Source organism: Rhinolophus sinicus, linkage group LG10, assembly GCF_036562045.2.
Source record: "Rhinolophus sinicus isolate RSC01 linkage group LG10, ASM3656204v1, whole genome shotgun sequence".
Lineage (NCBI taxonomy): Eukaryota > Metazoa > Chordata > Mammalia > Chiroptera > Rhinolophidae > Rhinolophus > Rhinolophus sinicus.
Window position 1 is genome coordinate 17,260,055 of NC_133759.1, and position 16,010 is coordinate 17,276,064.

The following is a 16,010-nucleotide window of genomic DNA, read 5'->3' on the forward strand; positions in this document are numbered from 1 at the left end:
AGCTAGCTTGGACCCTGAATTACTGTTCTTTTAGGGGCTAGTGGGCTCAGGAGCTGTTCCAGCTGTGAGAAGCTCTACCCTGAGACAGTTGCCTTTCAGACTCTGTCTGGGACGCGCTGCTCTTCAATGCTCTCCCTGTCCCCCCAATCATGGCTAGATGCTCGGGGCTGGATCATGGCCATAGTGAACTCTGCGGTCAGCTGGGTTGTGATAGCCTGTCAGTCCAGGAGTGCAGGAACTTACCTTACACTTCCATTATCTTTCCGTACAACTCATAACACTATGGGCCGGAGGTGGTTTTGGTAGATGCTGTCGTCTTCCCTGACTCGTCAGTGCTGTATGAGTTACAGAGGTTCTACAAATGAAAGTTCTGGGTGGGCGGGCAGTGTGGCTAGGTTGCTTCTGACTATGATAAACTTCTGGCTATAATTAAGAGAGTCTTCATTAGGGTGAGAGCAGCTTTCATAAAGGACATGACAGTGAAATGCAATGTGCAATCCTGAAAAGGATCCTGGACTGGACTTTTTTTTCTTCTCTTTATGTTTTGCTATAAAGAACATTATTGGGACAATTGAAATCTTTGAATGTAGTCTGTAGATTACATTAGATATTGTATCCATGTTAATTTCCTGTTTTGTTTATATATATATGTATATATATATGTGTATGTGTATATATATATATATATAATTGTACTGTGTTTATTTACAAAATGCCCTTGCTCTTAGGAAAAACACGCTGAACTATTTAGAGGTAAAAGGCCATCACACCTGCAACTTATTCTGAAATGACTCAAAAAAATATGTATATTTATCTATAGGAAGAGAAACTGATAACGTACATATGGTAAAATGTTAACAACTGGGGAATCTGGGTGAAGGGAATATGAGTTTTTTGTGCTATTCTCATAACTTTTCTATAAGTTTGAAATTATTTCAAAATAAAAAGTTATTATACCCAACCCGCCATAAAAGACCAGCTGTTTATAAAGACCCCGAGGAGTAAGACTCCGTGCACACTGCACATCCAACACTTGCGCTCCCCAGAGAAGGATGTACAGGAGACTGAAGTTGCATTTTGAAAGAGATTCTTCTACATTACCAAAAAGGAAAAGAACAGGCTTTAAGTCAATCGAGTGTTTCTAGACACATGGTACGTTGCTCAGAATATTTGGTGATGAAATAACTCATTTACGAAGAGTTACACAGGAAGTGGCATGCTGGCTTCCTCCTGCTTTAGCACACTTCCCATCACAGTGATGAAAAGCACAGTATTTTTCTGCAGGGAGGAACAAATGGAAGATTCTTACAAGTTTGTTGTAAGCATTATGTGTATGTGGGGTGACAGCACAATTGCTTTGCTGTGGGTTGAAGGACAGACCAATGCAAGGTCAATGTACCTGGAGCAGATGGGCCTGTGGCAACATCAATCATTTGTGTGAGAGAGGGACATTGGCTGGGGGTCAGATCATAGGAGAAGGCTCATGAGAAGAGTAACTAAAGATGTGAATGCCACCTAATGCTTAATTGTGAGAAATTTACAGCCGTAAGGTAAATGAGATTACATTCTTTCTTGATCAGCAGATTCTCTCCTGAAAGCTGGCCTTACAGAGAAGCCAAGGCCTAGCGGGAGCAAGGGGTAATCTGGAGGTCATGGCTAGTGTCATTTCCCCTCCGGGGTATCTGCTGTGGCAACTGATCATGAAGTTTGGGGCCAGGATGTCCTCTGCTCTGGTTGGGGAGACAGTGTTTATGTTTACTCTTTCACTGATGTAAGGCAGCTTTGACCTCTTTGTGAAAAAACTCTTCCTGTTTTTTTTGTTTTTTTTTAATTTAAGTTTATTGGGGTGACAATTGTTAGTAAAGTTACATAGATTTCAGGTGTCCAATTCTGTATTACACAGATTTCAGGTGTACAATTCTGTTTTACTGTTCCTCTTTTTAGAGGAAGAAGGGAGAAGAGACGACATGGGAAGACAAGATACAGGCATCCTAATGGGATATGTCAAAAGGAAAAATGGAGAGCAAGTGGTCTGGAATGGCTGATGATGTACAAATTAAAATTCAGAGGATACTCCATTATTCAGGGACAAACACCATTAGACCACATTCATCCCTTTGACTGGTTAATTAATTGGCACATATTTGTGGCACTATTATTGTGTGTGACACTGTGGAGGCAAAGAAGTATCTGCAGGCCTGCTGGTTTCCTCCTGCTTTAGCACACTTCCCATCACAGTGATGAAAAGCACAGTATTTTTCTGTAGGGAGCAACAAATGGAAGATTCTTACAAGTTTGTTGTAAGCATCATGAGTATGTGGGGTGACAGCACATTGCTATTGCGGTGGGTTGAAGGACAGACCAATGCAAGGTCAGTGTACCTGGGGCAGATGGGCCTGTGTGCAGGCCTGTCTTGTGCGGCGCGTCTGGGTCAACCAGACGTCCGTGTGAAGAGAGCCGAGCACAAGATGCATCTGGGCGATGAGGAAACCCAGATGAAGAATACAAGCCCGTGAAGTGAACTCCCAAGGCAATGCCATCAGGAAAGGCCACGGGGACCTCTACAGAGAGGAAGCAACATTTTATGGTCCCCACACATCTATTAAATGGATGGTCTGAGTCCAGCCTAAAGCTAGCTTGGAGGTGTTCTAGGCCCACGGGAGCCTGGGGACGGGCCGGGGCCTCAGGCTCAAGTCCTACAAAGGGCTCTTTTTACTGAACTTCTTGTCTTTTCCAGAACTGACCTTTCTTCTCCCTCTTGTTATTTTCAGGTGCCAACATCACAAATGCTTTCCTAATCCAGAGGAAGTATGAACCCAAAGGACCCTTGGTAAGAACTGGGAGTGAGTTATGGAGAGACTGCTTGTACCAACTTCACAGTTGTCGGGAGAGAGAGTTTGCATGCTGTAGAAGGGTAGGAGGAAAGCCTTGGTTTTTCTGGCTCTGGGCTCAGCAGCTGATGGGATTGTAGGGACATCACCCTGTGGACACATGAATGACCAACAGCAATGCTCCTATTTGAAACTGAGGCCCTGCACTGGAGTGCAACAGAATGGGGACTAATGCGAATTTCCTGCCGGGCCCCAGGCTCTGTGCTCTTGCATACTTCATCTCATTTGGTCCTCATGACAACTCTCATGAGTAGTAGTATTGTCTCCATTTTCAGTGAGGCTCAGAGAACATGTCACTCGCCCAGGGTTGTACAGCTGGAGAGTAGCAAGGCCAGGATCTGAGTCACATCTGTGTTTCTTGAGAACTCTTTGTGACAGAGCATCTCCATCTTTAATGTGCTTATGAATCACGTAGGAATCTTGTTAAAATGCAAACGTTTTAAAGTTAAATTTACTTGGGGTGACGTTGGTTAATAAAATTATTAAAATGCAAATTTTGATCTTCTGGGGTGGGGCCTGAGATTCTGCCTTTCTGACAGGCAACCAGGTAACCTTGGGATGTGGGTTTGCTGAGTACACTTTGAGTTGGAGGGCTCTGCGGCATGCTGCATAGGCAGCTAGGATGAGGGCGAGCTGGTGGTAAGGTCCAGGCAGGTGTATATAACTCATCCACCCACCACTCTGTTCTTCTCTTCCCTGCTCCACACTCGTTGTTGTTGTAACTTGGCCCAGTTTAAGGGGTTATGTCTTGTGCCTTCTCTGCAGCAAGTCAGGCTGTCCCACCTATGTACATACCTTTGTACAAAACAGGCTTTTCTGAATGTGGTCTCTGCTTTAGTGAACTGTGCAGAACCCACATTCACAGACTTCGGGTGGAGCTGTTTCCTGAGATGAGATGGCCACAGAACATGTCCAGATTTCTTTTTCCTTCTCTAGACGAAGGGCTTGGCATGTAACGCCCAAGAAAAACATGAAGTGCTTGGGGCCTGCTTTGCAGAATATTTGGACAAGTTTAACTCACTTTAAGTGAGCCTGAGATCTGAAAATCTGGATTCGCCTCAAGGGTCAGTTGGAGCTGATTATATTATAACAGTATTTTGCCACCCGACTCTTTTGCCCAACAAACTTTCCTACCATCTAGAAACTGGATATTGATTAACAAAATTTTGGTGCACGTACAACTATTCGGGAATACCCGTATTGTCGGTGCCTGAGAACCGAGTTTGGGCAATGCTGTTATTGGAAGTCCTCATTGGTCCCCCAGCTCTGGGTTAAGCAGCGCATGTCAACTCCCTTTTCTACCTGTCCCTCAGTGGAGACCTAGGGCAATAGCTACAGGGAAGCCCCAGCATTTGATGGTCACAACTTTATTCTAAGCTCCACATCCCTTTCTCTTTTTAGGTCAATTCTGAATTCTATACTGGCTGGTTAGACCATTGGGGCCAACCTCACTCGACAGTCACGATTGAAGCGGTAGTGTCCTCTCTCCATGATATTCTTGCCCGTGGGGCGAATGTGAACTTGTGAGTCTTAATTTCTGGAGGGGAGGGCACCCTGCACAGCTGGGGGCTCACAGTGATGTATCATCTGTTCTCCTGTTTCCTTGTAGGTACATGTTTATAGGTGGAACCAATTTTGCCTATTGGAATGGTAAGAGCAATTTAATATCTGTTTGTAGATGCTCATACTAGAAGGTTTCCTGTGCTTAATTTTGGTGGGTGTACCTACAGACAATTTATATTTTCTCATTTTGTTTGCCTTCTCCTAAATTTTCTAATATGTAAGAATTGCCTATATAATTTAAATCATTTTTCTTTTTGAAAAAATTTAAGGGACATAAATTGTGCACTTAGAAACCTTCTTGTTTTAAACCAGGCTGGCTGGACAGGCCTCAGTCACAGTGTCTGGTGATGATGGCTCACTTCTGCATACGTTCTGCTCTGGGGTTGTTGGTTTTTTGTTTTAAACATTTTGCTTTGTTGAAAGATAACTCACATATCATAAAATTCATGATTTTAAAGTGTACCATTCAGTGGTATTTAGTTATACAACCATCTAATTTCAGAATACTTGTGTCACTTCAAAAAGAAACTACCCAAGAAACTACCCACTCTCCCTCCTCCCAGCCCTGGGCAACCATTAGTTTACTCTCTCTCTTTATGGATTTGCCTAGTCAAGACATTTCATATAACTAGAACCATGCAATATGCGGTCTTTTGTGTTTGACTTCTTTCATTTAGCATAATCTTTTCAAACTTCAACCAGTGCTTATATCAGTACTTCATTCCTTTTTATTGCTGAAATAATATTTCATTGTATGAATGTAGAACATGTTGTTTACCTACTCATCAGCTGACGGAAATTTGTGTTGTTTCCACTTTTTGGCTATTCTGAATAATGAATTGACATTGATGTATAAGTATTTGTTTGAATCCCTTTCAATTCTTTTGGGTGTATACCTAGGAGTGGAATTGCTGGATCACATTGTAACTCTACGTTGAGAGTTTGAGGAACTGCCATAGTATTTTCCAAAGCAGCTGCATGATTTTACATTTTTATGTGTTTTGTGTGTTTTTTTATGGGAAAAATTATGACAAAATTCTCTTCATAGCCATTGATTTTTACAAATACAAATCATGCAATATTGGCCTTTCTCTAAGCCTCATTCCCCACCTCTCTTCACCTCTGTATTTTTCTCTCTGAATCATTGAAGATGTCCTACTGTAAGTTTTGGAGGCTTAGCTTGTGCCTAAATCTCCTAGGATCTATAATTGGATACTATCTGTGCATAAAGAAGTTTCTCTTTTGAACTGCTGTCTTTTGTGTAGGGTGGGGTGGGCTAAGAGAATGCTTTGCTTACACATATTATTCTTTTTCGTTTTTGTGTTTTTTTTAAGATTTTATTGGGGAAGGGGAACAGGACTTTATTGGGGAACAGTGTGTACTTCCAGGACTCTTTTCCGAGTCAAGTTGTTGTCCTTTCAATCTTAGTTGTGGAGGGTGCTGTTCAGCTTCAAGTTGTCCTTTCAGTCTTAGTTGTGGAGGGCGCAGCTCAGTTCCAGGTCCGGTTGCCATTGCTAGTTACAGGGGGCACAGCCTACCAGCCCTTGTGGGACTCGAGGAATTGAACTGGCAACCTTGTGGTTGAGAACCCGCGCGCTCCAACCAATTGAGCCATCTGGGAGCTCAGCGGCAGCTCAGCTCAAGGTGCCGTGTTCAATCTTAGTTGCAGGGGACGCTGCCCACCATCCCTTGCGGGACTCGAAGAATTGAACTGGCAACCTTGTGGTTGAGAGCCCACTGGCCCATGTGGGAATCGAACCGGCGGCCTTTGGAGTTAGGAGCATGGAGCTCTAACCGCCTGAGCCACCAGTCCGGCCCACACATATTATTAATGTTATTACAATTATTAGAGCCAAGAAATGGAGATATTGCAAAACTCAAATGTCTGTGCTTAAAAGGTACTAATGTGCAAGGTTGGTAACTGAAGTTTTAGATCATCATCTCTGTGTGTCTGTCTTCTTGATAGAAACAGTTAAGACTTTGGGATGCCTTTTTTCATTCAGTAGCTAGGAATTCCAGTCATCCAATGCAGGAATGAAGACCGATAATTTTGGAGCTTTGCTATTCATGACATAATTTTTAAATATCTTACTGTCCTACTTAAAACAATACAGTCTTCTTTCTAAAAATTTAGACAATATAAAAGCTACCACTGAGAAAATAGAAGTTGTCTTTAATCCTCTCCCTGGCTCCTGACCCTGCCATAATTAATAAAAGCCTCTTTTCCCCCTCTGTATTCCCATTTAGTCCTCATCTGGGTTACGATTATCCACCCACTTTACAGATAAGAAAAGCAGGATACAAAACAAGTCCACATGTTTCCCATCCAGCTGGCAAGAGGTGGAGCCTGGATTCAAACTCAAGTCTTGGAAAGCAGGTCACTGCCCTTTGGATAATCCCTTGCAGCTGGAAGCCCCTGCGCCAGCCCCCTAATCAGCATTTCTTATAAATGCCAGGCCTCTCTGACTTGTCCTGTGGCCTGGTCTCTTTTGGGAAGTGAGCGAGGGCCAGTCTGTGCTTCTTAGAAGCTGTTCTTCAAACCAGCTTCCCAGGGCAGAGCTGTGAGAGAAAAACATGAGCTCATTGCTCATCCTACCCAAAGTGGGTGCACATGCTTGTTGCAAGTACGTGTACTGCACCATGCCTGTGTGTGTCCCCATCTGTGTGGGCGCCCCCTACGGGCACCAGGCTGTCCTGCACTTCTCACACAACGTGGAGAGCTGAGGAGTGGTCTTACTGTTTCTTTGCCTTTTTACCTCACACTCACTGACATGGCGAGAGCAGGCTTGAGGGAGCAGTGGACACAACAGTGGTCTGAAAATATCCAGAGAAGGATTCTGCTGATGGAACTAGAACAAAGACTTAGTTTGCCAGTCCATCCTTTAACCCACGGGCCAGCTTTCCAGTCTGGGTTCCCTTGGCCTATAAAGTTTGCTTCCGAAAGATATTCAGTTCACCTTGGCAACCACTTATAGAGCTCCTCTTCGGTCCTGGCTCGGGCAGGGGCAGGGACGCAGGAGGCATCACACCCGTCAATAAGCCCACACCTTGGGCGGCCCGGTGGCTCAGGCGGTTAGAGCTCCATGCTCCTAACTCCAAAGGCTGCCGGTTCGATTCCCACATGGGCCAGTGGGCTCTCAACCACAAGGTTGCCAGTTCAAGTCCTCGAGTCCCGCAAGAGATGGTGGGCTGTGCCCCCTGCAACTAGCAACGGCAACTGGACCTGGAGCTGAGCTGCGCCCTCCACAACTAAGACTGAAAGCACAACAACTTGAAGCTGAACGGCACCCTCCACAACTAAGATTGAAAGGACAACAACTTGACTTGGAAAAAACTCTTGGAAGTACACACTGTTCCCCAATAAAGTCCTGTACCCCTTCCCCAATTAAAAAAAAACACATCACTTGTATTAAAATAAATAAATAAATAAGGCCACACCTACTTTTAAGGGGCACACAGCCTAGTAAAGAGCGAAAGATATAAGTTACTAACACGGAGCAGCACACTCACTACCACTTTAGAACTAGAGAAGGGATCACAAAGAAGAAGGTGAGCTCCTTGCAAAAAAGGATGTGGTTTTCTTTCTTTCGATTTTTTTTTTAATCTCACAGCAAAGGATGTGTGTTTTATCATATGTATCCCCAGAGGTGGGCAGACCTGTTGGTAGGCAGCTGTCTCTGGTTAATAAGAAGGGGGAGGGGGAGAGTAATAGAACTGGATGAATTCCATTGGTTAAGTGGTTTAGGTGTTTCAAAACGTAGATTCTGTGCAGAGAACTAATGAAAAAGAGTCTTTACGGGGATGATCTGATACTTGGCTCATCTGTTGACTTCACCACCAGCAGGCTCATCCAAGGTGGCCCCATCATTTGTGAGCTGTGGAACCGTGCAAAGGAATTTGTTACTAAATCATAGGTGAACACTCAGGTTTTGTGCCTCATTTACTTAAAAACTAGGTTGGAGATAAGATTATCCTAAAATCACTTTATTCTCACACACTTGCATTGCAAAATGTTCTCTGGAGTAGAAGAGAAAGGGGTGGCACAGAGCCTTGCTGGTCCACAGAGAGCAGCATCACTGTCACCTGGGAGCCTGTTAGAAATGCAGTCTCAGGTTAGAAACCCCAGACCTGCTGAATCAGAATCTCAGACAGGGTTTAGGAATGTGTTTGAACAAGCCCTCCATGTAACTGTCGTGCATGAGTCCATTTTCTAAGTACTAGCATAGGACTACTGCCCAATATTGCACACAATCTCTTACCTGTGAATATCATCTGTTTCAAGGCTGAGGGCCTCCGTTCTAGGCTCTGCCCCTTGGGCAATAATTGTAAGACCATTTGCTTTTCTAACCTTTTCGTATAGACAGTATTAGCATTATTTATTGGTCTCCGTTGCATGTCCATTCCCTGGGAAACAGACTCTGAGATCACCCAGCAGGAAGGTTAATGGGTTGTGCTCTCAGGAGCACACAAATACCTAGAAGAGAGTGTGGGAAGCAGGAGTGAGCAGAGGGAGACGCTAAACGGTGATGCAGTTTCAAAAGTGTCTCAGCTGATTCTAGAGGAGCTCTGGAGCTGGGATGGCCCTTTGAAGCAAGGGGACTGGGTTTTTATATCCCCACATTGGTCAGTTGTTGGCTGTGGGCTATCCTGAGAGGGTTGTAACCACGGTCAAGGCAGCAGAGGCCAATGACCAGAGAGGGATACATCTGAGAGCCATTAACAGCCAACACTCCTGGCAGCGAGGGGAACTAATGAGTGCTTTGGTACTGATGGGATGCGAGAGCACAGCCCAGCACCCCCTACAGTCAATGCAGACATTACAAAGGCCTGAAGGTTACATCTGAATCTCTCTGCGTTAATGTGAGTGTGCGGTCATCTCCCACTTGGTTTGGTCTGATTACCCTTAGTCATTTTCTGCTGGTCCGTGGCCCAGTCACCTGTGCGTTCACCACTTTTCTCGGCCACAGGGTTCGAGGTCATGAAAAAGTTCACAGCTTGACTGTCCGAGATATGATTCATGCCATAAGTCCTGCCATGACTGGTTGTGAGACGTTGAGCAGGTTTTGTGGGGAGGTTCAGATTCCCTGCTGATTTAGTGGCAGTGATATCTGCTGCTGTCACAGCTGTGAGCTTCCACTGAGTGGATGGCGAAAGTGCTCTCTAGACTCAAAGATGCTTGGCGAGGGCCTCCTGTAGGAAGAAACTCATTTCTCTCAACCTTGCATCCTGAGTCACTTAACCATTGGTTCAAATGTGTCCTTTATTTTCTCCCTCCACAATGCTGAGCCCATGAATCCCAAAGAACTTGTCCCAGGTGAGGGCCTGCGGTAGTAACCAGTGGCACGTTTGTGTCTTCCAGGGGCCAACATGCCCTACCAAGCACAGCCCACCAGTTATGACTATGATGCCCCCCTGAGCGAGGCAGGGGACCTCACCCAGAAGTATTTTGCTGTGCGAGACGTTATTCAGAAGGTGAGTGCTTTGTATGCGCTGCGGTGGGCTGGTCTTAGAGCCTGCCTTGGGCTCCCTGTGCTCTGTAGACTTCCTAAAAGGACAGATGAAGGGAAGCATCAGATAGACTTGGCCTTGACTCGTGGTCCCCACCTGATTAAGACTGAGCCTGTGAACAAGTTAGTCCAATAGTCTCTTCATTGGTAAAACTCGACAGACAGCATCTGGTTGTGTCGTAAGAATTAAAAAGAACCTACGTTAAGGTATCCAGTGTAGTCCTGCCACACGTTGTCCAATTAGTGGTAGCCGTTCCTATTGTTTGTACTAAAGGTAAGAAAATGTGAGTCCACATAAACAGCTGTGCAGGAGAGAAAATCTGTGAACACTGGAAGCATGGTGCAAATGTGAGCTGTCAGCAATGCTTCAGTTTTCTATTTGGGGCAGTGTTTGCTGTTTCCTTCTGTCCTACCACCTGAACTGCTTAGTCCTGCTAACGGTGTGACCTTTTGAGGCATCTAAAGCACCCAGGTGGGGTTTCCTGTCTCTCCTGTGGGTTTAAAAAAGAAAAAGAACCCACAGTTTTTCTGCTCAGTCACCTGAGTTTTGAAGTTAAAAAACAAAGGTTTCTGCCTGTAAATGGTATGAACTTTTTTGGTTTGTTTTAAATATACTATAGTCTCAATATAAGCCTAAGTGTTAAAACCTACATTAGGAAATATGTTAAACACACTGAAAAACATAATCTATACTTATCTAAGAATTTGTCTAGTCATCCAAATTTTCAAATGTAAGGTTAAATGTTGCTCATGTTGTTTTTTTATTATGGATTTAATCACTGCAGATTTTGTAGTGACGACGCCCAAGACTCGTATGTCTTGTCTCTTCTCTGATGCAAAGCTCTCTGTTCCTATCTTTATTATTTCCTTCCTCTATTTGAAGCTTGTCTTTTTAATCCAGCCTTTTTTTCTTTTCTAATATAAATATTCAAGGTTATACACTTCCTTCAAGTACTGCTATAACTCCGTCTCATAAATTTTGATATGTAATATATTATAGTTTGCTTCTAAATATGCCTGTTTTGATTTCTCTTTGACCCTACAAATGTTCAGAAGTAAGGCTTTCAATTATTAAACATATTGTTGATTTCTAAGATATTTGCATTCTGATTAGCGAATGTAGGCTGTACGATGCCAATCCCTTGAAATTCTTTGAAACAAATCTTAGAACCTGATATTTACCAATGTGAACGAACGAATAATACTCCATGTGTTCTTGGAAAGATTATAGGTTTTATAATTGTTGGATATCATCTATATACATGTTCATTAGATTAAGTTTGTTAATGGTGCTATTGATATCTTTGCTATCCGTTCTAATTTTTTGTTAGTTTATCCATCATTTATTTAGAGAGCTGTATTTATGTATTTTTCCTTGTCACTTTTTGAGGCCATATTATGAGGTATGCAAATTGAGAATTAAATCATTTAGTATCCTTATGTGTTAATACTCTAGCTCTAATAATGCCTTTTACCTTAAAATCATTTTTGTCTTTTACTAATATAGTTTATCTGCAGTCCTTTGGTTAATATTTACCTGGTATATCTTTCAAATTGCTTTACTATCAACTTTTTTACATCTGTTTGTTTGTTGTTGTTTTTTTATGTATCTCTTATAACAGGATTTAGCTGGATTTTTAAAAAATCTAGCTTGACTATTTTTGTCTTTTAACTGGTACATTTTTTCATTCTCATTCATTATAATTCTGGGTACACATCACTTAATTTCAACCATCTTATTTTATAATAATCTGTCCATCTTTTCTGTTCTGTCCTCCTTTATTACTTTCTTTTGAATTGTTTGAGTTATTTTTTTCCTTATTTCACTTGCCCCACCCCAGTTTGGAAATTATTCACTATATTTTTATTACTTTAGTGGTCATCTATTAAAGTGTAAAATGCATATCCCCAAAAATTACAACTCATAAATGTAGAGCTCAGTGAATTAATACAAAGTGAACATACCCCTGTAACCAACACACGGCACCCCAGAAGCCCCTCATGCTCCTTTCTAGTTTCGCTTCCCATCCCCTGAGTTAACCACTATCCCAACTCTGTCACCATAGGTTAGTTCTACTTTATAAAAATGGGTTCATACAGTATGGACTCCTTTATGTCCAGTTCTCAAAAAACTTTAACATTCAGCTGTAACTTATGAGAATTTAAAAGTAATCAGTAATCTATACTTCTTCCATATAGCCAGAGCTTTATCTCACGTTAATTCCAGTTACATCCCTATAAATCTATAAAGCATTATTATAATAATTTCAGACATTTTTTGACTTTACCCACACTGTTCATTTATTCACAAATAATTCCATAAATATTTAGCAAGTTCCCTATGTGCCAGGTGACGTTTTAGCTGCTTGGTGTATATAGGCCTCCTTGAGAAAGTGAAGCTGGAACAAAGATTTTAAGGTGGTGAGAGAGCCACGTGGGATATCCAGGTCCAGAGCAGTCCATGAAGAATGCAGCCAGTGAAAGGGTGGGAAAGTGCATGGCATTTTTAAGGACTGCCAAGGAGACTGATGCGCCTGGAGCCCATTTAGTGAAGGGGAAAATAGTCGGAGATGACGTCCCAGACATAATGGGGAACTGACCCCATATGGCCTTATAGGCAGGCCTTTGTAAGACTTAAGCTTTTATTCTGAATGAAATAGGAATCCATTGTAGAGTTGAGCAGAGCAGTGAAAGGATGACTCAGGCTGCTATGTTGAGACTAGATTCTGGGATGCAGGGCAAGGGTAGAAAAGGAAAACCAATGAGAAGGCTTTTGCAGCCATTTAGGTGAGAGGGGATTGTGGCTTGTGAAGGTAGTGGGAACTGGTTGTAATCAGACTATCTTACGACAGTGGAACTGATAGACATTTCTGAGGTGGAGTGTGAAAGAAAGAGTAAAGTTAAGATACACCGGAGCATCTTGACGGATGGAGTTGCCATTGTGGAGGGGGCAGGGAGGTCAGGAATTCAGTTTTGGATGTGCTGAGTTTGACTTGTCCAGTATGCATCCTAGTAGAGATGTAGAGTAGACAGATGTATGAATATAAAGTTTGAGACAAAAGTCTAGTATCTTTGCCCTAGTACCACACTTCCTTTATTCTTTACTCCATCTTGCACCTTTCCATCTGAGATCACTTTCCTTCTGCCTGAAGGAAATTCTCTGTTCTTTAGAATTTCATTGAGTGAGTCAACTATCTTAATTCTTGTTTGTCTGAAAATGTCTTTTCTTACCCTCATTTTTAAAATGTACTTTTTCTAGATTGACAGTTATTTTCCCTCAGCATACTTACTTGTGGTTTCTATTGTTGCTGTTGAGAAGTCAGATAATTCTCACTCTGTCACTTCTTTGAAGGCAGTCTGTCTTTCCTCTTCGGCTGCTTCTAACATTTTCTGTTTATATTTGATGATCTGTAGTTTCTTTGCGATAAATCTAAGTGCAAATTTCTTTTTATTTATGCCTCTTGGTTATTTTTGGAACGTCTTAAAATTTGTGGTTTGGTATCTTTTTTACTAGTCCTGAAAAGTTTAAGCCATTCTCTCTTCAATTATTTACGTTTTACCCTATTCTCTCTCTTTTTTTTTTTTTTTTCTGGAATTCCAATTACATGTTAGTTAGACCTTCTGATGTCCTTCTCTCTTAACCTCTTTTTCTCTGTGTGTGTCATTCTGAATTATCTTCAGATATACTGGTCTTCAATTCTGTTTTTTCTTTGGCGTCTATAAATTCTGAGGTTAAACCTCTCCATTGAATTATTAAATTATATTTTTCATTCTAGAAGTTCACATTCGCACGTCTAAAGCTACTTGGTCATATTTAAAGTCTCTTGTTCTCTCCTTATATGTATGCTCTTTTCTTTTCTTTAAACACAGTAAAGATGCTTCTATTATATATCTGTATTTCTTACTCCAGCACCTAAAGACTTTGTGTGATTCCGCTCCCTGTGGTTTCTCTGAGCTCTTGCTCACAATGCCTTGTTTCTTTGTGTGTGTTGTGAGTTTTGACTGTGAGCTTAATTCTTAGGGATTCTTTGAGGTTTTGGCAGAAAGGTGGGTTCTTCCAGAGAGAATTAACATTTGTTTCTGAAATATACCAGGACCACTACAACTTAAATCCATAGATTGGGGGCGTTTTTTTGTACTACAAAGTAGTGTGAATTCTGGTTGCAAATATCTGTGAGGGCTAGTTGTGGATATGAATTTTCAAAGGAGATTTTTTTTCTTCCCTATTTATTGCTGCGTAAAAAATTACCTGCAAACCTAGTCGCTTAAAACAACAAATGTTCGTCATCTCACACAATTTCTGAGGGTAAAGAATCAAAGGTTGGCTTAGCTGGATCTTCTAGTTCATGCACTCACTCTCCTGAGGTTGCAGTCAAGCTGTTGGCCAAGCAGCAGACTCTGAAGACTTGTTTGGGGCTGAAGGATCCATTTCTAACAACACTCACATGGCTGCTGGCAGGTTGCTTCAGTTACTTGATATGTGGGACTCTCTGTAAAGCTGCACACAACATGGCTTCCCCTCTAGTCAATGATGAGGGGAAGGAGAGCGAGAGAGAGAGAGAGAGAGAAAGAAAGAGAGAGAAACTCCAAGAAGGCGATTTCTTTATTACATAAACTTAGAAATGATATCCCATGACTTTTACTATATTCTTTTCACTAAAGCAAGCCCAGACCATACTCAGGGGGAATTAAGTTCCATTTATTGAGGGAACGATATCAGAGAAATTGTGAACATATCGTTAAAACCACCACATTCCCCTACATTCAGGGCCAGATTTGTGACAAGTCATGTTCATTGGAACCACATAGGCTTTGGTTAGGCTGCTAACCAAATAAATAGGTAGGTTCATTTATTTCCTTTTTGGTTTTTGATTTTTAGAGATTGCTTTTTTTAAATTTAATTTTATTTAATTACATAAAACTTACAAAGTAATTTTAGATGTTTCCTCTATGGCTATTTAGATTTCCAAGAGAAATGTCTCCAGGCTCCTGCCTGTAAGGAGTAAGGGGCTAGCCGCCAGCTCTGGGCCCTGGTGCAGGGTTGAAGGTGGCGGTAGTGGTACTTACTATTTACTATGTACATGATCACATCCCCCTTTTTTAATATGGTAACTTGTCCTCAACTGTACAGGTTAACTTTGAACCCAAAGACTCTGCTTTCCCTGTCCACAGAATAAATCTCTAGTCTTTTGCCCAGGTGGGAGAAAGCATTGCGTAGAGCAGTGTTTCTCAAACACCAGAGCGTCCCAATCACTTAGGAACTTGACGGAAATGCAACTTTTGCTGAATCAGAAACTCTGTGGGTAGGGCCAGCAACCTAGGATTTTACAGTATACCAGGAAATTCTGATGTGCCCTAGAGGCCCTAGAGTTGGAGAGAACCCTTGGCTTGGAGTGGGGGAAGAAACCTGAGGATCAAACTGCTTTACACATAGCTTTCACCCAATCCTCCTTACTTTAGCACCTGTACCTCCCAGTTTCAGAAGTATCTGGAGCTGCCAATTTTGAGCCTTTTGGTATGTCTGCCGTCAAATTGAATTGGTTCTTTGTTTTCTCCCATTCCGGGTTAGGATTTGGCTTCCTTACTACTGATTTGTGTTTTCTACTTTCCAAAATCTTGTTGCTGTTGTCTCCTCTGCTGTTCTTCAGATCTGTGTGTAAATGTCGTAAACAAAAATCTGTTTGCTGCTTGGCCAGCAGCTTGACTGCAACCTCGGGAGAGTTCATGAACTAGAACATCCAGCTAAGCCACCCCTAGACTCTTTACCCCCGGAAACTGAGTGAGATAATAAACATTTGTTATTTCAATCTACTAAGTTTATGGGTATTTTATTGGTGTTTGGGAAAGACTGAAATTAGATGTGTATGTTTAGTGTGCCATCTCAACCTAGATGATCTCATTCTCTTTAATGGCTACTTGCTATTATACTATTTAGATTTATTGCCATTTACTTAATCAGTTTCTGATTGATGGGCATTTAGATTATTTTCAACTTTTAAATGATATCGCATATACCAGTTCAAGGAAACTACAGGAAATATTCTTGAAA

General features: G+C 42.0%; 1 protein-coding gene across 2 annotated transcripts in view; it reads left to right on the forward strand.

The window, feature by feature from the left end:
- GLB1 (galactosidase beta 1) overlaps positions 1-16,010 on the forward strand; it is an 81,287-nt gene that overhangs the window by 27,998 nt on the left and 37,279 nt on the right. For both annotated transcript variants that reach the window (XM_019727728.2, XM_019727729.2), the window contains exons 7-10: positions 2,772-2,830; positions 4,293-4,414; positions 4,501-4,541; positions 9,814-9,926. In XM_019727728.2, the coding sequence (XP_019583287.2) occupies positions 2,772-2,830; positions 4,293-4,414; positions 4,501-4,541; positions 9,814-9,926 (335 nt within the window). The remainder of the gene's footprint in view (positions 1-2,771; positions 2,831-4,292; positions 4,415-4,500; positions 4,542-9,813; positions 9,927-16,010) is intronic.